Raw genomic sequence first — 22936 nt, forward strand, 5'->3', positions numbered from 1 at the left:
TGCCTTGGCAGTAGTTAGCACTGAGAGCAGTTAATGCGTATAACTGATGCATGTAACTACTGCCAACTTACACACTCATCCCTAAGTCCAGTATATGGCCTTACAAGCCTTTAAGAAGACTCTCACCCCCTCACTCACATATGGTAGAACCAAACCCATCCCAGATCAAGTTTCAAAACTAAATATACTTTGAAAATAATTTAATAGGTGACATCTAAAATAACAAAGTGTGGCTGTTCTTTCTGATATTCAAGTCTATCTCCTTCTGGACTATTCAGGGTAGTATGGGGCAATGAGTAACACCAACCACAAGTAACCACATTTAGTTAGTAAACTTCAGTTCTTATCTCTGAAGAAAGACCTCTTGCCATTCTTATCTCTACCCCAACGGTTAAACCTTTAGAGATAACATGTTTAAAATTGTTGAGCCTTTGGGCTTCCCTGGTGGCGCAGTGGTTGAGAGTCCGCCTGCCGATGCAGGGGACACGGGTTCGTGCCCCGGTCCGGGAAGATCCCACATGCCGCGGAGCGGCTGGGCACGTGAGCCATGGCTGCTGAGCCTGCGCGTCCGGAGCCTGTGCTCCGCAACGGGAGAGGCCACAGCAGTGAGAGGCCCGCGTACCACAAAAAAAAAAAAAAAAAAAAAAAAAAAATTGAGGGGGTACTCAAAGATTAAAGAGGACATGCCAAAAGGATACAAGAGCCAGACTGAAGGGGCTCCCACTGGCCAAATCAGAGGAAAGTTGAGCACTGAAATAAAGTATTATAGCATACTGATTAAAATAATAATCTGTGAGTTCAGAGTGATACAAATAAACAAATGGGGAAGAATGCAAAGTTCTTCCTTACAGTAGAAAGACAACTGATAAATTATAGGAAGAATGATAGAATTAGAAAATCACTATTTGGCAATCATCCTAATATTGATTGAAGCAAGAAGCATTAGCTTTAGCAAGTGCTAAAACCAATAAGCAAAAGTTTTAGGAATAACAGAATACATACATATTCTCAGAGTATCTCCCCATAAAATAATGATTAATTACAAGGGGAAAATAGTAACTTTCCAGGGAGAAATGGTGGCCTTAACAAAGTTATCAAATACTAAAGCAAATCAACATGTGCCTCTTAATATGAAGCATTGAGAAGACAACATTTTTGCAGTATTTCTGTTCAAACCCATAATCTGAATCTAATCATTAGGAAACAACAGACTAACTCCATTTCAGAGATTTTACAATAACTAGCAAGTACTGCACATCATGGGTGTTCAATACATAGATAAAAAATAGAATTAATTAGCTTTTTAATTAGCTGATGTGCACATTTCCAGAGCACTATTTGCATAAGCTTTTATTTGAAAATTCAGGACATGGGAAGGCTCAGTGAAAGTTTAGTAGTTTCTGGAGCAGTTGGTCAAAGGAGGAATTGTTCCTGCAGGTTAGCAGCCATTGTTCCAGCAATTTGATTTCTATCAGGAAGCCTAGAGAAGAACAGTTACGGAGAGAGGGGCGTGCAAGTGCCACCGTGGAAAATTCTCAGCCCTATAAGATCTCCTACAGGGCCTTTAAATGGAATTTTCAAGCCTTAACGTAATGAGAGTCAAACAGCGCTTCAAAATTTTTCTTTTTACTTTAATGCTAAATTAAAATTTTTTCCTGTTAAATTTCATTGATTCCACCAGTGGTGAAAAGTGGATGTAACATAAACTAATCTACTTCATACAAAGAAAAAAAAATTCTATGTATGTAAGAGGGAAACATTCCACATATTAAAGAATAATTTTCAAAAAAAGATAAAATCGTGACCCTAATACATATATAAAAATGAATACATGTTAAAGATTTTATTTAACATTAATGAGAAAACGGGTAAGGTGTTAACACCAGTTCAAAGGACAATCCAAAGACCAGATGAGGCATATTAAATAAATGTGTAAGTGGAGGCAAAACTTTTTTCCGGCGGTGGTGAGGATGCCACTCCACTGGATAGAATTCATTTGCATTTGTATAAACAAGAATTAGTTTCCATCACTACCGGTTATCTACAGCCTATAAAGTTGTAAAACTATTCCCATGGAATCAGATGCAGATAACTTGAGAGGATGCTGTGCAAAATTTCTTCCCCTACAACTGTTAACAGTTATTGTGTATCTCCAGACACAGAGTAGGCAGAGTCTTGATGACAATGGGAATATACTGGTCATAAGGCTAACTTCAATTCAATGAGCATGTGGCTAAGGGAATTTTTCCTTCCATCCACAGGTTATTTCAGGCAAATTAGATACTATACTTCTTTGGTTCACTACTTGATTCTGGGGGAGCCAGCTCTTAAAGGGCTCATGAACCGGACAAACTAATAAGCTACTCAATGGCCACACAGCACGCCAATCAAGAGCCAGGGAAGCCTAAGTAAAACTGCACCTTCAAAAGGGCACCGTGCAGTCGGAGTGTGTATTTGACCCCTTTTTGCTAGTGGGGAGGAAATGGCTTCACAGGCGTACGCTATTCTTAAATGAATCGGAAACATCACCCAGACCTCTGCCTCTTCATCGTCCCCCCACCTGCACGAGGCTGGGTTCTTTTGCTAGAAATAATTCTGCTAGAAATGATTCTTTCACGACCTTTAAAACCTCGTAGCTCAAGATCTGGAGTCGGAACTGGGTTTGGGTTAGGCTCCACCAACTACAAGCTTGTTTATTCTGGAAAAAAAAGAAAAAGAAAAAAGGCAATAATTGTGATTCCTAGCTGCCAGGGTTGCTCCGAGATTTAAAGAGATGAGGGCTGTGAAATATGCTTTGTAAGCTGTGAAGAGTTAGTACAAAGAACAAATCTGCTCCTCTTTTACGATGCCACGAGGCAAAGCTCTTCGGGGGAAAGATAAGAGACCTTAGCGCCTATCAAGCATCAGCGGAGTTCCCACGGAGCACTGCAGCAAGGGCTGCACGAGTTCTTCTCCGCTGGCTCCTCCCCCACCACACCGGCCCCGGCCCGGGTCAGAGGCGGCGGAGGCTCCGGCGCCGGGCCTCTCCTGCCCGCGGCCTGCTGGGGGTGAAATCCCGTGCCGGGGCGGGGCAGGCCCCGGCCGCCCAGTTCCTGATTCTATAAGCAGTGCCCGGGGCCCGGGGGCGCCACAGGCGCGGGCACCGCGGGCGGCGCAGGATGGGCCCGCGCAGCGCGGCGAGCCTGTCCCGAGGCCCCGGGCCACGGAGGCCGCTCCTCCCCGCCGTCCTTCCGTTGCTGCCGCTGCTGCTGCTGCTGCTGCTGCTGCCGCCGGGCTCAGGCGCCGGGGCCGGCCGGCCGCCCCACCTCGTCTTCGTGCTGGCGGACGACCTGGGCTGGAACGACGTGGGCTTCCACGGCTCGGAAATCCGCACGCCGCACCTGGACGCGCTGGCGGCCGCCGGGGTGCTGCTAGACAACTACTACACGCAGCCGCTGTGCACGCCGTCGCGGAGCCAGCTGCTCACCGGCCGCTACCAGGTACGCAGCGCCCCCGGCGGCCCGCGGCCGGCCCGCGAGCCTCTTAGAAGTGGGCCCCGAGCCCTGGGCGGGATCGGTTCCCCGAACCGGGTCCCAAAGAGACGGCTTCTGGCCCTAGCAGCGCTGTCCTTGCTTCTCTCAGGCCCGCAGCCCGCGGCGGCCTCTGCGCATGCCCGGCTCCAAGGCGCCTCTCTTCCCCCAGCGCCCCACCTCTCCGGGTGGTGTTTCTGTCTTCCGTTTTCAAAAGGTCGGGGTGAAGGGGTTTCTGGGCAATGCCAGATGCGGGGCACTGCGAGTCAGTGGGCTGAAGGTCCGAATGGACTTTGCCGAGCGGTCCTGAAGCGGGAGGATGGAGAGCGAGCAGGCGGGGCACCCAGGAGTGAAGCGGAGAGAGATGGGGAGCCAGGAAAGCTGGGTGGTGAGGAGCGTTAAAACGAAGGAGAGCCCGCGGTGGGTGCGCTTTTGGTTTCTGTAAACCCAGCGGTCAGAGGTTAGGACTGCCCGACCAAAGATTTATTTTTCCAAGTTCTCAGCAGCCCTGGAGTGAAAACCAAGTTGATTTTTCTTGGGCTGCTGACTTTCCCTTCAGATGTAACCTGTATTGAACGCCTCTGAGCATCTTCATTATCTCTTTTAAAACTTCTCTGTAGTTAACAGAGTAAAGTATATTTGTAGAGAGCACGCATACATTAGATAACGAAGAATATCAAGAACATTTGCATAGTGCTTTACTGTTTTTAAAGTTAATTCTTGAAACAGCCTGTGAGGTAGCTGTTATTTTTAATCCCCTTTTACACATTAGGCAGTAAACCTGTAGAGGTTCAATGACATGTTAAGAATTATTAATTGAAAAAAGTGCACAATGTAAGAGCTGTGAATTAAATTTTATTTGGAGCAAAATGAGGGCTATAGCCTGGGAGACAGCATTTCAGATAGCTCTGAGAAACTGCTCCAAAGAGGTAGGGGGGAAGGTCAGTGTTATATATGATGTTAGTGAAGGGGGTGCGTGCAGTCAAGCACACGTTTTGGCGGAGGCTTGCTGCTAGTCACGAGGAGCAGATGTCACTGTTAATGATTTTAGTGCTTTTCTAGATATGAGGAGGTGCAAGAATTGGGCTGATAAAACCTTCTCCTGAAAATATCTAACTATCTGAAGGCCTGTCCTGCCAGTTTTTCCCAGAGCACAGAGTGCCTTGCTCCTGATCTCCACCCTGAGCTCCTTTCGGAGGGGGGTTGAAGGTCAGCGGCTGCAGTGGCCAATGACTTAGTCCTTGTAGAGGCAGATGGCAAGTGCCAGTTTTTAGTTGGCAGTATCACACAGCTAGAAAGTGGTAAACTGGGTTTTGTGCCTTTCCTGCATCCACTAGTCATCTCAGGCCGCTAAAATTGGACTCTTTTTTTTTTTTTTCTTAATCTGAATAAGATTGACATTTTGTGATTATGACCATGTTAAATATACAATAAACAGGTAGTTTGTATGCACTGTTTATTCAACAGCCATACTTTGGGCCCTTACTGTGAAAGTCACAGGGATGTGCCTGAACCTTGCCCTCCCAAATCTGTGTTCATGTAGCCTTTCAGATCAACCCTAGCCTCATGTTGTCCTGAGATCAAGGCAAGGGAGGGTTCACTTGCAATAAAGATTTGCACAGTGGTCTGAAGACTTTTAGAAACAGAAATGATAGAGTTTTACTACGGACTGAAAAGTAAGTCAAGGTTTGCAGTGGAGGTAAAGGATGGTTCCCTTCACCATCAGCCCTGAGTACTTTCCGCAGTTCTAACTGGCTGCTACTTGGAATCAGGAATCTCTGCTCTGATGCAAATGTCACACTGGACACTTTGTAGGAGTAAAAGAGCATCTGAATAAAGAAGGGAAAGGAGGGAAGACAGGGTCTGCCCAAATGGTTCTGCATTTGATCTGAAGTAAGAGAACTGAACTCAAATTGCAGAAGAATGGGAGGGCCATTCATTTCTCCAACTTCCTCCCTTCCAACAGTCTTGAACAGGAAAGCAAATACCACACTTAAAAAACTTGTTCTGACTGCTTTTGCTTCCGAACATCCTCCCTGATCAGTCATCAACATTCCATCTTGGGAAGAAACAAAACAAAACAAAAAAACCACAAGTATTTAGAGTACCCTGAGGTTAAGAAGTGAAGGAAAGGTAGAGGCTGCTTATCCAAAAGTGTTTAGAGGCCAATCAGTGTAGCAAGCTAGCCTCCCCAAACATTTTGCTTGGCTTTTCTCCCCTGTTCTGTTTGAGTTCAAGAGACTCAATTAGAAATTATCTTTGGTTAGCAACCATCCTCTTTTAAAAGAGTCAGTATTTCTGGGAGAGCCAAGGAGCCTCACTGGCCTCAGATACTATATTCTGGTACCATTCTAAGCATTTTATATGTGTTAGTGAATTTAACTCTTACAGCAACCCGATGAAGTAGGTACTACTATTATCATCCCTATCTGATAACAAAGAAACTGAGGAAGGGGTTAAGAAACTTGCCCAGGGTCACAGGGCTGGTAAGTTGTGAATCAGGATTTGAACCAGGCAGTAGCTCTATAACCACTACACTACATTGCCTACTCAGAATTATTAAAAAAATCATCGCAAGACCTGCTTCAGATTTACTAGCTAATCTCTCTTATTTTTTGACATATAGGTCATTCCTAAACATCTCGATGAAAAAAATTAACCCATTAGATTTCAAGTTAGGAATTCCTTATGTTAAATGTAAAGTGAAAATGGGGAGAGAGGTTTCATTTCAAAATGAGTCATGTGCATAATTTTAGACAATAAAATGAGGAAATTTGTTGACTATTTCAAAATTAGGTACTTGAAAGAACTGCTTAATAGTCATATCTGTGAACCTAACAATCATGCTTTAATAGAGGTGCCACCTTCCTTAATCATCTAACTTTAGATTAGAAAAGCGCAAAATGATAAACAGGTTTTGACTGATTGAACTTTGTATTCCCAATATATGCTGAATTTTAGGATTTTAGCTTATAAGAGTATTTAGTGAAGAGGACCAGTTAAGAGTTGTGAGATGTGGGTTTCAGTCTTTGCCATGTCAGCCTTCAGACTCTGACCTCGAAGGACATCATTTTCCACGTCTGTAAAATACGGGAGTTGGGCTGAACTCTAAGGCTCTTTCTAGCTGTAAATTTTTTTGACTCTATGGCTCCTGTGTCCACTAGAGCAAGTTTCTAACTTGGCAAAAGCACATTATCTACCCACTATCTCCATCTACTGGTAGAAAGAGAGATTAATCTTGCCCAACACTGCCTTACAAGTTGCAGGAGCTGCTTGCTGCCCGCCTAGGAACTTGTTTAAAAAGGAACGTGAAAGGGATGTGGGAACAGATGTATGTGTATGACTGATTCACTTTGTTATAAAGCAGAAACTAATAAAAAAAAAAAAAAAAAAAAAAAAGGAACGTGAATTCAACCTTTTATATTGAGACATTTAATTGTTCCAAATCCTCACATTTGAACCTTTTAAAACTTGTATACTTTGGTGAAAAATTTATAGAGTTTAGATGGAGGGGAGAGGGAGATTGATCAGCAGATGAGCTAAGTAGTTACTGGTAATCCAGGAACTAAAATTCAGGTCTCTATATACTTAAGTTAGTTTTCTTCCCACAGCCTTATGACTCATTCATTCACTATTTAAAAAATATTTTATAAAATCTATATTTTATTTACATTTTGAATAGGAAATCCATTCACATGGTTTAAAAACTCAAAAGTTTCAAAAATCTCTCCCTATACACAGGTGTGCACACACACACACACACATTCTGTTCCTTAGGCATACAGTTACCTATCTTTGGAGGCAAACAACACTATGTAAATTGTATATATCCTTCCAAAAGTATTTTATGTATATACAAGTAAATATATATGTAGATATTCCTCCCTCTCCTTTGATTTGAATTGTAGCATACTCTTTTTTGGGGGGGTTCTTTTTTTTTCAATTTCAATGATATGTAATTGACATACAGCACTGTGTAAGTTTAAGGTGTACAGCATAATGACTTGATGAACAGGCACCATGAAATGATTACCACAATAAGTTTAGTGAACATCCATCATCTCATAAAAAAGAAAAGAAAAAGTTTTTTCCTATGATGAGAACACTTAGGGTTCACTCTTCTAACAAGTGAACTCTCATATATAACATGCAGCAGTGTTAATTGTATTTATCATGTTGTACATTACTTCCTTAGTATTTATTTATCTTATAACTGGAAGTTTGTACCTTTTGACTGCCTTCATCCAATCTATCCTCCCCCCCCACCTCTGCTAACCACAAGTCTGATCTCTATTTCTGTGTATGTTTGTTTGTTGGAGTATAACTGACCTATAACACTATGTTAGTTCCTAGTATACAGCATAGTGATTCCCTATTTCTATAAATTCCAAAATGATCAGAATGGTAGCATACTCTTCACAATGTTTTGTACCTCATTTTTTTAACTTAACATTTGAAATAATTTCATATTGTTACATAAAGAGCATCCTCATTAGTTTTTATGGCTGTATAATATTTTGTTAGATGGATATATCATAATTTATTTAACTAGTCACATAATGATGGACATGCAGGTTGTTGCCAGCCTTTTGATATATCAGAGGATGCTGAAGTCAATACCTTGTACCTATGTCATTTTGCACATGTTTGAATATATATCTGTAGGGTAAATTCTTAGAAAAGGAATTTTCTGGGTTTAAGTGTAGAGGCATTTGTAATTTTGATAAATATTGCAAAATTATACTTCAGTAGGTTGTATCAGTCTACATTCTTACCAGCAATATATGATATGCTTATTTCCCTATATATGTATTTTTAAGTTATATTTCACATGCCATAAGATTAATCATTTTAAATATATGTCATTGGTTTTTCATATATCCACAAGGTGGTGCAACCATCACCACTGTCTAGTTTCAGAACATTTCCGTCACCCCAGATGAAACCCATTAGCAGTTCCTCCCCATTCTCCTCTTGCCCTAGTTCCTGGCAGCCACTGATCTACTTTCTATCTCTATGGATTTGCCTATTTTGGACATTTCATATAAAATGGACTCATACAATAGATGTCCTTTCATCCATGTTGTAATATGTATTATTCTTTTTCATGGCTGAATAATATCCCATTGTGTGAATATACCAACATTTTATTTATCCGTTCATCAGTTGATGGACATTGGATTGTTCCATTTTTTGTCTACTATGAATAATGCCACTGTGAACATCCATGTAGAAGTTTTGTATGAACATATATATGTTTTTCTGTTTTCTAGGGTATATACTTAGGAGTAGAATGCTAGATCATATGGCAGCTCTATGTTTAACTTTTTGAGGGACTGCCAAACTGTTTCCATAGCAGCTGTACCATTTTGCATTCCCACCAACAATGTATGTGGGTTCTAATTTCCCTACCTCCTTGCCCACACTTTGTATATTCTGGATACTAAACCCTTTTCAGATATATGATTTGTGAGTATTTTTATCCTTATGTTCATCCTATGCCAGTACTACATTGTCTTTGTTAGGACAAAGTTGGGACAGTTGTGTAAGAGTACAAACTTGCAACGCATAGCAAATAAGACTTAGAGATCTAATGCACAGCATAGTGAATACAGACAATAATATTGTATTATAACCATTGAACTTGCTAGGAAACTGGAACTTAATGATTCCAACCTGTAAAAGAAAGGATAATTATATAATATGATAGAAGTGCTAATTATCACTACAATGGCAATCCTATCATAATGTATAAATGTATCAAATTAACATGTGGTACACCTTAAATTTATACAATGTTTTACATCAAATATATTTCAATAAAAAACACACACATCCTAAGCCAGGGATTGTGAGTTCGTGTCCCACCTGGGGTACCAAAAAAATAAAAAATACATATAATAAAGATGTTTATAAGAGTGGGAGAATAAATAAAAATCCTTCAGCTTTTCTAATAGAATTTGTATACCCCTTTTAGTTCAAACAAAAGACTTAAAAATACTGAATTTCCTTATTCTTACAGATTGACTTTGTTCAGCACAAAATGTTCATTACGCCTCTGCACCCCTAGTTCACATTTTAAGCGTGGTTGTCTGTTCTCAGGCCCGGCTTCTCCATGAGATTGCTTCACTTGTCTCTGGCCTGGAGAAGCACCTGGTGTTGAGCAAGTAAATGACTGAATGTGCTAAGCACTTTAACACCTGTGCATTTCCTGAAAGAGCTCACTGTCTTAACTGCTTAGGGTTGACAGGTCATTTCTAGCACCCTGGCTTCCTTTTTAAGAAATTTTTAAAAGGTGAAAGGGTAACAAAACTGGTAGGCCTTAGTAGAAACACTTCCTTCTGGGAAAAAAAAAGAGTAAAGTAACTTTGGTCCTCACCTGGGAACATTCCTACCTTGGGACCTGAGGGGACCACTCCACCAGAACTCTGAAACCTTGGCAGAGGATAGAAGCAATGAAAGATGACGCCAAGGTTTCATTCTTAAGGGACCCACGCCACATTTCTCTTAATCACATTGATAAACGGACAAGACACTTTCACGCCTTTTCACTCACACCTGAAGCAGAACCTTGAACAGGAAATCTAGGAAGGAGGCTGTGCGGGAGCACTGTGGGTAATTTTTGACTTTTGCTTCAAGTTTGCTTGAAGGATGTGAGCAGGGAAAACCCATGGCTGCAGGCAGAATAGGGCATTGCATACTGTGGCGTGAAAGAGGAAGCAGTTCTGCCTGGGGTTGCCCTCACCTCCCTGCTGCTTTTTCTCATTGCCTTCAGTATCCTGCCAGCCCATTCTTTATCAGCCCTCCAAGTGCTTGCCTCTCTGTGTCTCTTGTCCCTGGTTACCTCTCCCTGGACTCTAAGATTAGAAGTGGGGCAAAGAGGAGTCAAGAGTTGGAAGAAAGGGGCGAGTCTTGGGGAAGATGTAGTCATTAGGAGTGTTCATACGACTTCCTGGCAAAGGCATCCAAGGAGTGAGTGTAAGAGGAGCATGTAGTCCAGAGGCCATAGGTGCCTCCAAAGATAAAGAACTTGCTAGTCTTTATTCCCGTGCTCATTTAAGAGGAGAAGTAAAGGATGCATCAGCTCCATACTGATAAGCAAGATGGCCACCTGCTAAAACACATCCGGGTTTTAACGCAGAGAGCCCTGGGGATGACTTGCTCTGATGGGTCTTCTGTTTTGCTGAAGCCAGGTGTCCTTCCTAAGCCTAGCCAGAGCCCAGGAGCATTTTCCCAAAACGGAAGGGGCAGCTGGAGGCCTTAGTCTGCAAGTGTTGAAGATACTAAAAAAAAAAAAAAAAAAATCTGATCTTTACCTTTTTACTTCCCAAGTAACTGGAAAAGAGGAAATAAGTTTGGGGTTGAGTGGAATATGACCCATTGACTTATGGGATTTTTTGGTTGATTGACATTTGAGGTTTATTATTCCAAGAATCACTTTGAGCATAAGCTGTTACTGTCTGGTAACTCTGTTTTTGTTCCCTTAAGCATATCACTTTTCTAAAAAGTCTTTTTCCTCCCTTTTCATTTTGGGCTTTTGGTTGGATTTATAATTTAAACAGAGGAAGGCACTAAAACAGTTTTTGCCTTGTTTATTCCTTTTACAAACAACATCCCTTGGTGGTTTAGTCAGATTTACACTCTTTGCTACTCAACACCAAAATAAATAGACCTTTAAAACTGCTAGTGATACCAGCCAGTTCTGCAGCCTGAGTTCTGAAGGACCAGGCCAGATGGCAAAGCCAGGCCCCTAACACACATAATGTATGTTCTGTAGCTCTTGGCTTCAGCAGCATGGGCAGCTGACGGCTTTTTAGAAGGCTTAGGGGGAAGGGAGCAGATTCTCCACTATCCATTTGTTCTGTGGGGCATCTCCAGGAATAAACCCTAAGGTGGCCTGAGTGGTACTTGACCATGTTTAAAACCCGTAGTGTTCTGGCCCAGGCCCAGGCTGGCAGTTCCAAACTCCTGGCCAGCCACCAGCATGTTCTGTGATTGTGTTCTGGTCATGACGCTTCCCTCTAGGCTCTCTGGTGTATAAAGTGGAATAGTAGAGCTGCCTGTTTTTCTGGTTTTTCAAGTATTGCAGTAGGAGGTATTGCACAAATACATGGTTGCAATGAGTTCATCTTGCACAGGTCAGACTGACAGGATAGAATCTTCCTCTGTTCACCTGGATGTTACCTCAACACTATTGAGGTTTGGAGAGAAATAGCATCCATTGCCACGTATGCAGCAGTGGGTCACCTGGCCCCTGGGAGAGTTTATTGTAAGTGTAGCTGAAATAAAGAGGTTCTGATGTGGGAACCATCTTCCTCCTCCCCCATCCAGGAGAGTGGGTTTTTCTTTTATGCTCATGAGACCACTCTGATAGTATATTCCAGGTCTACAGGGGACAGAATAACTTACAGGATCAAATGAATTTTTACATGCAACAAACCATGTAAACAAAGATTTCTCATCAGTTATCTCATAGAAAGAACTCAGAGACAAGCCAGGTCCTTTACTGAATTTGTAGACCCTTTGCCTTTGTGGAGGGAATCCTTGAGAGTCAAGTAAAATCTTAGGAGAAGCTGTTTTTCAAAGATTTGGTTTAGTGAAGAAGAGATAGCTACATGTGGAAGAAAGACAGTAGCCCCTTTGGACTTTCATATATTATCTGTAGGACCTCTCCATTCAACACCTACTCTCCAAACACTGAAGATGGGTGTTAGAATGAAATTGTTTTAGATGCTGTTGGGTTGCCAAAGTGATGCTTATTTTTTCTTTTGATTCTTCTCGGTGCCTCGTTATCATCCTTTCCCATGAAGCATGGCGTGGCTCTCCAGTTCTGTGCTAAACTCAAGTGCTGGGTTGCAACCAGCTCTGCATTCATTCGCCTGTTTACTGCTTCTCTACACACTACAGTTTCCTTACTTCAAACAGTGTTTGAACAGACCAAAAACATGTTTTTGGCCATCATCCAGACTTTGGCTTCCCCTCTCGCAGTAAGGCCATAAAAATGTTCTGTCGAATAAATTCTCAGGAACTGAAAAGAATGTTCCCTACTCTGTGTGATTGCAGGTAAAAGAGGCAGGCTTCAGCTGACCACCTGGTGTGGTGCCCATGTGGCCTCGGAAAAGTGAATCATACAGCATCCCTTGGCAGTGCTTTAGAGTGATCGGAGATCATTCTCTGCATGTGATGGATGAGCTTTCCATTTAAAGAAATTTGCACATAACGTTTATTTCCACTGGGTCTTTTGAACTCCATGAAATATTATCCTTCTTTATCCTCTGCTGTTGCCAATTAGTATATATTATGAAGTTTTTTGAACCCAGGATTAATCTTCTACTGAGTGAACTTCTAGCGTTAACCGTGGACAGAATCCTTCTACTATGTGAGGGATGTGGGTGTGTGTGCATGTGTATGTTTAGAAAGCAATGTTTCCCTTTCCCAGCTTGGGTATTGTAACATCCTTATTATTCAGGGTCCCAGCTGGGAAAAGATGGCACATTCAAATTAGGATAATTTAGGGAGGGTTTATTTGCAAAGGGACTATTTGAAAAGGTATGAATGTGTGGGGGAAACACAAGGCATAGTGTATAACCCACTGGAGCTGTTACTACCCCTAGACCAGGGGGAAGAAAGGAAAGAAGAGTGACCATAACCTAGAAACAGAGTCCTGTAAAGAAGGCCACCTTTGGGATGGCCTGCAGGATACGGACAGCCTGGCAACTCAGGGCCACTCACCTCTTCCCTCCTTCCAATCCCGGTCTGGGCTCCCCATTGGCTGAACCCAGTCAGAACCAGAAGGTGCAGGAGCCCTTTGATTTGGCCCCAGTAGGTCAACTTCCCAGGCTGGAGACAGGACAGAAGGCAGATTGGGGATTTGGAGGGCAAATGAAGGGCTTGTGGCATATATCCCAATATATGTCCAGTTATTTCTAGGCAAGGTATAAAAATCTAAATAGAAAACTTAAACTCACTTTTATTTTTAAACAGCTTTATTGAGGTATAATTGACATGCAATAAACTACACATATTTCAAGTATACAATTTGATGAGTTTTGATATGTACATGCCTGTGAAGCCGTTAGCACATAATCAAGATAGCGAACGTATTATCACCTTCAAAATAAACCCACTTTAATTTAACATTTAAGATATTCCACATGGTTCTTTTAGGAGGGCATGGAAAGGTATCGTGAAATCAAGCAACAGCAGGGACAATTCCAAAGGTATTGGCTCTGGACAGACACACAAAAAAATGAAATTCAGGACAATGTCAAAGCTTATGAGAAAACTATTTAATAGTAAGTAGCTTATAATAAATTAAAAAGAAAAGATGGTGAGTTTGAAGGGTTTTTGTTTTGTTTTTATGTTTACTTTGTATCTGTTTATTGCCGTGAATTTAAAACAAAACGAGGCAAAAATCTGTCTGGTTTGAGTAGTCAGTATTTGAACCTGAGAAAATCAGTGCTAAATCAGTATTTAATAGCACCAGCAGAAGTACAGATTAGAACCAGTATACATGTCATTTGATGTTCATATGCACCACATCCCACTCCAGGGGGCAGGCCCAGGCTTAGGTGCATGTTCTGTATAATGCCACCCCATCTCCTCAAGAAAGTGTATTGAAATGTAGGTGAGAGGGCATGATATGTTATTGATGACAATGCTTACAGTATTACCATGACAGTTGCTGAGTGTTTAGTGTACGGTTAGTGAAAGAGCTGGGATGCGATTTAATTCTCTGAGCTTCGGGCTATTATGCTTTAAATTATAAAAGCAAGTAAATCATTTACAAACACATTTTGTTTTTACCATTTATCAATAATTGCTTGCTACCCACCTGACAGCTGATGGAGGCGCCAGAGAGTCATGGCTGGGTTGAGAACTGGCACTGTCAACCTTTGGTGTCCCCAGAGCCCCATTTATTCTAGGGAAATCAGGAGTGCCCAGTGAGTGCTAGGGAAAGCTGGTGTCGGTGAAGAATTAAATGTGAGACTCCACCCCGCTTCCTACAGAGGAGAGCACCTCCCTGGCTAAGCAAGGACAAGGGATTGGGGCGGGGGGAGAGGGGTAACATTGTAGGGAGGGGAGGGTCTGGATAGGCAATGAGGGAAGCCACCAAGCACCCCCCTTGTGCACCAGCAGTGGGTGCAGTATCATCCCTCAGCACAGGAGCTGTGACAAGGGCCACACCGGTTTCCATGTGGCCTTCGAACTTACCTAGCAAGTTCAGGGCCTTTGCATTCTTCTTCCTTATGCCTAGATTGCTCTGCCCAAAATTTTTGCAAGGCTCTCTCTTACTCTGTTATTTTATTCAGATTTCTGCTCAAGTATCTCCTCCTCAAAGAAGCTTTCTTTTGCCATCCTCTCTAAAGAGTCACCTGTCACTATCTCTCTCTCTATTTTCCTCGTAACAGTGATGACTGTCAGACATAACATCCTTCTCAAACTTTTTGGTTTTAGGACCTCTGTACATGCTTAAAAGTTGAAGACCCCATAGAGCATACGTTTGTGTGGTTATACCTTTCAAAATTTACTATGTCCGAAATTAAAATAGAAATTTAAAAATATTTTTATTCATTGAAAAACAGCAGTAATAATTCCATTACATATTAATGTAAATAACTTGGGGAAAATAACTGTATTTTTCAAAACAAGAGAATTACACGAGAAGAATGACATTGTTTTATATTTTTTTACTTTCATTTTTCTTATACAGCAGGTTCTTCTTAGTTATCTATTTTATACACATCAGTGTATACATGTCAATCCCAATCTCCCAATTCATCACACCCCCCTCACCCTGCTTTCCCCCCTTGGTGTCCATATGTTTGTTCTCTACATCTGTGTCTCTATTTCTGCCTTGCAAACTGGTTCGTCTGTACCATTTTTCTAGGTTCCACATATATGCGGTAATATACAATATTTGTTTTTCTCTTTCTGACTTACTTCACTCTTACTTCACAGTCTCTAGGTCCATCCATGTCTCTATAAATGACCCAATTTCATTCCTTTTTATGGCTGAGTAATATTCCATTGTATATATGTACCACATTTTCTTTATCCATTCATCTGTCAGTGGGCATTTAGGTTGCTTCCATGTCCTGGCTATTGTAAATAGTGCTGCAATAAACATTGGGGTACATGTGTCTTTTTGAATTATGGTTTTCTCTGGGTATATGTCCAGTAGTGGGATTGCTGGGTCATATGGTAATTCTATTTTTAGTTTTTTAACGACCCTCCATACTGTTCTCCATAGTGGCTGTATCAATTTATATTCCCAGCAACAGTGCAAGAGGGTTCCCTTTTCTCCACACCGTCCCCAGCGTTTGTTGTTTGTGGATTTTCTGCTGATGCCCATTCTAACCAGTATGAGGTGATACCTCATTGTAGTTTTGATGTGCATTTCGCTAATACTTAGTGATGTTGAGCAGCTTTTCATGTGCCTCGTGGCCATCTGTATGTCTTCTTTGGAGACATGTCTGGTTAGGTCTTCTGCCCTTCTTTTTCTCTTTCTTTTTTTTTTTTTTTTTTTTGCGGTACACGGGCCTCTCACTGTTGTGGCCTCTCCCGTTGCGGAGCACAGGCTTCGGATGCGCAGGCTCAGCTGCCATGGCTCATGGGCCTAGCTGCTCCGCGGTATGTGGGATCTTCCCAGACCAGGGCACGAGCCCGTGTCCCCTGCATTGGCAGGCGAACTCCCAACCACTGCGCCACCAGGGAAGCCCTGCCCATTTTTTGATTGAGTTGTTTGTTTTTTTAATTGAGCTGCATGAGCTGTTTATATATTTTGGAGATTAATCCTTTGTCCGTTGATTTGTTTGCAAATATTTTCTCCCATTTTGAGGGCTGTCTTTTCGTCTTGTTTACAGTTTCCTTTGCTGTGCAAAAGCTTTGAAATTTCATTAGGTCCCATTTGTTTATTTTTATTTTTATTTCCATTACTCTAGGAGGTGGGTCAAAAAAGATCTTACTCTGATTTATGTCAAAGAGTGTTTTTCCTATGTTTTCCTCTAAGAGTTTTATAGTGTCCAGTCTTACATTTAGGTCTTTAATCCACTTTGAGTTTATTTTTGTGTATGGTGTTAGGGAGTGTTCTAATTTCATTCTTTTACATGTAGCTGTCCAGTTTTCCCAGCACCACTTATTGAAGAGACTGTCTTCTCCATTGTATATCCTTGCCTCCTTTGTCATAGATTAGTTGACCATAGGTGCATGAGTTTATCTCTGGGTTTTCTATCCTGTTCCATTGATCTATATTTCTGTTTTTGTGCCAGTACCATATTCTCTTGATTACTGTAGCTTTGTAATATAGTCTGAAGTCAGGGAGTCTGATTCCTCCAGGTCTGTGTTTTTCCCTTGAGATTGCTTTGTCTATTTGGGGTCTTTTGTATCTCCATACAAATTTTAAGATTTTTTGTTCTAGTTCTGTAAAAAATGCCATTGGTAATTTGATAGGGATTGCAGTAAATCTGTAGATTGCTTTGGGTAGTATAGTCATTTTCACAATATTGATTCTTCCAATCCAAGAACATGGTATTTCTCTCCATCTGTTTGTGTCATCTTTGACTTCTTTCATCAGTGTCTAATACTTTTCTGAGTACAGGTCTTCTACTTCCTTAGGTAGGTTTATTCCTAGGTGTTTTATACTTTTTGTTGCAGTGGTGAATGGGATTGTTTCCTTAATTTGTCTTTCTGATCTTTTGTTGTTAGTGTATAGTAATGGAAGAGATTTCTGTGCATTAATTTTGTATCCTGCAACTTTACCAAATTCATTGATTAGCTCTAGTAATTTTCTCATGGCATCTTTAGGATTATCTATGTATACTATCAAGTCATCTGGAAACAGTGACAGTTTTACTTCTTCTTTTCCAATTTGTATTCCTTTTCTTTCTTTTTCTTCTCTGATTGCTGTGGCTAGGACTTCCAAAACTATGTTGAATAACAGTGGCGAGAGTGGACATCCTTGTCTTCTTCCTGATCTTCGAGGGAATGCTTTCAGTTTTTCACCATTGAGAATGATGCTTGCTGTGGGTTTGTCGTATATGGCCTTTATTATGTTGAGGTAGGTCCCCTCTACGCCCACTTTCTGGAGAGTTTTTATTCTAAATAGGTGTTGAATTTTGTCAAAAGCTTTTACTGCTTCTATTGAGATGATCGTATGGTTTTTAGTCTTTAATTTGTTAATATGGTGTATCACATTGATTGATTTGCATATATTGAAGAACCCTTGCATCCCTGGGATAAACCCCACTTGATCATGGTGTATGATACTTTTGATGCATTATTGGATTCTGTTTGCTAGTACTCTTGAGGATTTTTACGTCTATATTCATCAGTGATATTGGTCTGTAATTTTCTTTTTTTGTAGTATCTTTGTCCGGTTTTGGTATCAGGGTGATGGTGGCCTCATACAATGAGTTTGGGAGTGTTCCTTCCTCCGCAATTTTTGGAAGACTTTGAGAAGGATGGGTGTTATCTCTTCTCTAAATGTTTGATAGAATTCACCTGTGAAGCCATCTGGTCCTGGACTTTTGTTTGTTGGAAGTTTTTTTTTTTTTCACGGTATGCGGGCCTCTCACTGTTATGGCCTCTCCCGTTGCGGAGCACAGGCTCCGGACGCGCAGGCTCAGCGGCCATGGCCGACGGGCCCAGCCTCTCCATGGCATGTGGGATCCTCCCGGACCGGGGCATGAACCCGTGTCCCCTGCATCAGCAGGCGGACTCTCAACCACTGCGCCACCAGGGAAGCCCTGTTGGAAGATTTTTAATCACAGTTTCAATTTCATTACTTGTGATTGGTGTGTTCATATTTTCTATTTCTTCCTGGTTCAGTCTCAGAAGGTTGTGTTTTTCTAAGAATTTGTCTGTTTCTTCCAGGTTATCCATTTTATTGGCATAGAGTTGCCTGTAGTAGTCTCTTATGATGCTTTGTATTTCTGCGAAGTCCATTGTAACTTCTCTTTTTTTTTTTTTTTTTTTGCTGTACGCGGGCCTCTCACTGTTGTGGCCTCTCCCGTTGCGGGGCACAGGCTCCGGACGCACAGGCTCAGCGGCCATGGCTCACGGGCCCAGCTGCTCCGCGGCATATGGGATCCTCCCAGACCGGGGCACGAACCCGTGTCCCCTGCATCGGCAGGCGGACTCTCAACCACTGCGCCACCAGGGAGGCCCCTGTAACTTCTCTTTTTTTATTTCTAATTTTAGTGATTTGAGTCCTCTCCCTCTTTTTCTTGTTGAGTCTGGCTAAAGGTTTACCAATTTTGTTTATCTTTTCAAAGAACCAGCTTTTAGTTTTATTGATCTTTACTGTTGTTTTCTTTGTTTCTATTTCATTTATTTCTGCTCTGATCTTTATGATTTCTTTCCTTCTGCTAACTTTCGGTTTTCTTTGGTCTTCTTTCTCTACTTCCTTTATGTGTAAGGTTGGATTGTTTATTGGAGATTTTTCTTGTTTATTGAGGTAGGATTGTATTGCTCTAGATTTCCCTCTTAGAACTGCTTTTGTTGCATCCCGTAAGGTTTGGATCGTCGTGTTTTCGTTGTCATTTGTCTCTAGGTATTTTTTTATTTCCTCAGCCATCTCTTGGTTATTTAGTAACGCATTGTTTAGTCTCCATGTGTTTGGTTTTTTTACGTTTTTTACCCTGTAATTGATTTCCAATCTCACAGTGTTGTGGTCAGAAAAGATGCTTGATATGATTTCAATTTTCTTAAATTTACCGAGGCTTGATTTGTGACCCAAGACGTGATCTGTCCTGGGGAATGTTCCATGTGCACTTGAGAAGAAAGTGTAATCAGCTGTTTTTGGATGGATTGTCCGATAAATGTCAATTAAATCTACCTTGTCTATTGTGTCATTTAAAGCTTTTGTTTCCTTATTAATTTTCTGTCTGGATGATCTGTCCATTGGTGTAAGTGAGGTGTTAAAGTCCCCCACTATTATTGTGTTACCGTCGCTTTCCTGTTTTATAGCTGTTAGCATTTACCTTATGTATTGAGGTGCTCCTATGTTGTGTGCATATATATTTATAATTGTTATATCTTCTTCTTGGATTGATCCCTTGATCATTGTGTAGTGTCCTTCCTTGTCTCTTGTAACATTCTTTATTTTAAAGTCCTTTTTATCTGATATGAGTATTGCTACTCTAGCTTGCTTTTGATTTCCATTTGCATGGATTATCTTTTTCCATCCCCTCACTTTCAATCTGTATGTGTCCCTAGGTCTGAAGTGGGTCTCTTGTAGACAGCATATATATGGGTCTTGTTTTTGTATCCATTCAGCGAGCCTGTGTCTTTTTGTTGGAACACTTAATCCATTCACATTTAAGGTAATTATCAATTTGTATGTTCCTATTACCATTTTCATAATTGTTTTGTGTTTGTTTTTGTAGGTCCTTTTCTTCTTTTGTGTTTCCCACTTAGAGAAGTTCCTTTAGCATTTGTTGTAGAGCTGGTTTGGTGGTGCTGAATTCTCTTAGCTTTTGCTTGTCTGTAAAGCTTTTGATTTCTCCATCAAATCTGAATGAGATCCTTGCCGGGTAGAGTAATCTTGGTTGTAGGTTCTTCCTTTTCATCACTTTTAATATATCGTGCCACTTCCTTCTGGCATGTAGTGTTTCTGCTGAGAAATCAGCTGTTAACCTTATGGGATTCCCTTGTATGTTATTTGTCATTTTTCCCTTGTTGTTTTCAATAATTTTTCTTTGTCTTTAATCTTGTCAATTTGATTACTATGTGTCTTCGTGTGTTTCTCCTTGGAATTATCCTGCCTGGGACTCTGCGATTCCTGGACTTGGGTGGCTATTTCCTTTCCCGTGTTAAGGAAGTTTTTGACTATCATCTCTTCAAATATTTTCTCGGGTCCTTTCTCTCTCTCTTCTCCTTGTGGGACCCCTATAATGCAAATCTTGGTGCGTTTCATGTTTTCCCAGAGGTCTCTTAGGCTGTCTTCATTTCTTTTCATTCTTTCTTCTTTATTCTGTCTGAGGCAGTGAATTCCAGCATTCTTTCTTGCAGGTCATTTATCCGTTCTTCTGCATCAACCATTCTGCTATTGATTCCTTCTAGTTTATTTTTCATTTCAGTTATTGTATTGTTCATCTCTGCTTGTTTGTTCTTTAATTCTTCTAGGTCTTTGTTAAACATTTCTTCCATCTTCTTGATCTTTGCCTCCAGTCTTTTTCCAAGGCCCTGGATCATCGTCACTATCATTATTCTGAATTCTTTTTCTGGAAGGTTGCCTATCTCCACTTCATTTAGTTGTTTTTCTGGGGTTTTATCTTGTTCCTTCATCTGATACATAGTCCTCTGCTTTTTCATTTTGTCTGTCTTTCTGTGAATGTGGTTTTCATTCCACAGGCTGCAGGATGGTAGTTCTTCTTGTTTCTGCTGTCTGCCCTCTGGTGGATGAGGCTATCTAAGAGGCTTGTGTAAGCTTCCTGATGGGAGGGACTGGTGGTGGGCAGAGCTGGCTGTTGCTTTGGTGGGCAGAGCTCAGTAAAACTTTAGTCCGCTTGTCTGCTGATGGGTGGGGCTGAGTTCCCTCCTTGTTGGTTGTTTGGCCTGAGGCGACCCAGCACTGGAGGCTTCAAGCTCTTTGGTGGGGCTAATGGTGGACCCTGGGAGGGCTCACGCCAAGGAGTACTTCCCAGAACTTCTGCTGCCACTGTCTTTGTCCGTGTGGTGACCCACAGCCACCCCCCGCCTCTGCAGGAGACCCTCCAAAACTAGCAGGTAGGTCTGGTTCAGTCTCCTATGGGGGTCACTGCTCCTTCCCTCTGGGATCTGATACACACACTACTTTGTTCGTGCCCTCCACAAGTGGAGTCTCTGTGTTCCCCAGTCCTGTTGAAGTCCTGCAATGAAATCCCACTAGCCTTCAAATTCTGGTTTTCTGGGAATTCCTCCTCCCATTGCTGGACTCCAAGGTTGGGAAGCCTGACACGGGGCTCAGAACCTTCACTCCAGTGGGTCATCTTCTGTGGTATAATTGTTCTCCAGTTTGTGAGTCACCCATCCAGCGGTTATAGGATTTGATTTTATTGTGATTGCACCCCTCCTACCATCTCATTGCAGCTTCTCCTCTGTCTTTGTATGTGGGATATCTCTTTTGGTGAGTTCCAGTGTCTTCCTGTCAATGCTTGTTCATCAGTTAGTCGTGATTCCGGGGCTCTCACAACAGGGAGTAAGCGCACGTCCTTCTACTCTGCCATCTTGAACCAATCTCCCTGTTTTATATTTTTGTACGTGTTTCCTATTAATAGAAGATAGCTAGATTGTTACATCTGCTTCTGCATTCAACCTGTGCAATACTGTTGACCCTTGAACAACATGGATTTGAACTGTGAGGGTCCACTTATACGTGGATTTTGTTCACTAAATACGTACTATGATGTTGCACGATCTGTGGTTGAATCCCTGGATGCGGCCACCTGTAAAGTTATACTTATATTTTCAACTGCACAGGGGTTAGTGCAACCCCCAGTTGTTGAAAGGTCAACTGTATATTGTTTTGGTAAAAGTTGTTGAAGAACATCCAGCCTCACACAGATATGTAGTTGGAAAAGAGAGGGTTTTGTTTTGTTTTTGTTTTTTAATAAATTTATTTTATTATTTACTTTTGGCTTCATTGGGTCTTCATTGCTGTGCATGGCTTTCTCTAGTTGAGGCAAGTGGGGGCTACTCTTCATTGCGGTGTGCAGGCTTCTCGTTGCAGTGGCTTCTCTTGTTGCGGAGCACGGGCTCTAGGCGTGCGGACTTCAGTAGCTGTGGCTTGCGGGCTCTAGAGCACAGGCTCAGTAGTTGTGGTGCACGGGCTTAGTTGCTCCGTGGCATGTGGGATCTTCCTGGACCAGGGCTCGAACCCGGGTCCCCTGCATTGGCAGGCGGATTCTTAACCACTGTGCCACCAGGGAAGTCCCCAAGAGAGGGTTATTTTAATAGCCTTTTCATATAATTGTGGGTATTCTATTTTAATATTACACCAAGACTCAACATGTGATAATTTCTTAAACTTAGTTGTGTGGTGCTTGCACCCTGGTGATACTTGTGGGAGCCACTCCTAACCTATGGATCAGATGGCCACTTTTTTTTTTTTTTTAAGGAAAAGTTGGTCACTGTCTTTTGAAATTATGCTTTATGTAAGGTAGAATAAGAAATGCAAATCATTATCTTCATTATACCCTTTTAAAAAATCAAGTCTTGAAAGATTATAGAAGCTTCTTCTAATCAAACACCAACATCTCATGTGCATAGAAATTGGAACACTTTTTCCTTGATAGATCCACACTTCATATCATGGCTACTTTTTTGAGTTAGGAAGTGAAAACTTAACAGTTTCTAACATAGTTCCTGGATAAATATTTGTTGAAACTATCTAATGTTTGTTAGACTGCTTTTATTCATTTCTTTCAAATTCTTATTTATGTCTA

At 41.5% G+C, this 22936-nt stretch overlaps 1 protein-coding gene across 3 annotated transcripts in view; it reads left to right on the forward strand.

Annotated features, from left to right (window-relative positions):
- Positions 1 to 1816: 1816 nt before the first annotated feature.
- Positions 1817 to 22936, forward strand: part of ARSB (arylsulfatase B) — a 194663-nt gene continuing 173543 nt past the window's right edge. The window contains exon 1 of one of the 3 annotated variants that reach the window (XM_082620315.1): positions 1817 to 3479. In XM_082620315.1, the coding sequence (XP_082476441.1) occupies positions 3159 to 3479 (321 nt within the window). In that variant the 5' untranslated portion in view covers positions 1817 to 3158. The remainder of the gene's footprint in view (positions 3480 to 22936) is intronic. The other 2 variants (XM_082620316.1, XM_082620314.1) reach the window with 2 other exon arrangements.

The sequence above is a fragment of the Mesoplodon mirus genome, assembly GCF_964341445.2.
Source record: "Mesoplodon mirus genome assembly, chromosome: 5".
NCBI classification, from domain to species: domain Eukaryota; kingdom Metazoa; phylum Chordata; class Mammalia; order Artiodactyla; family Ziphiidae; genus Mesoplodon; species Mesoplodon mirus.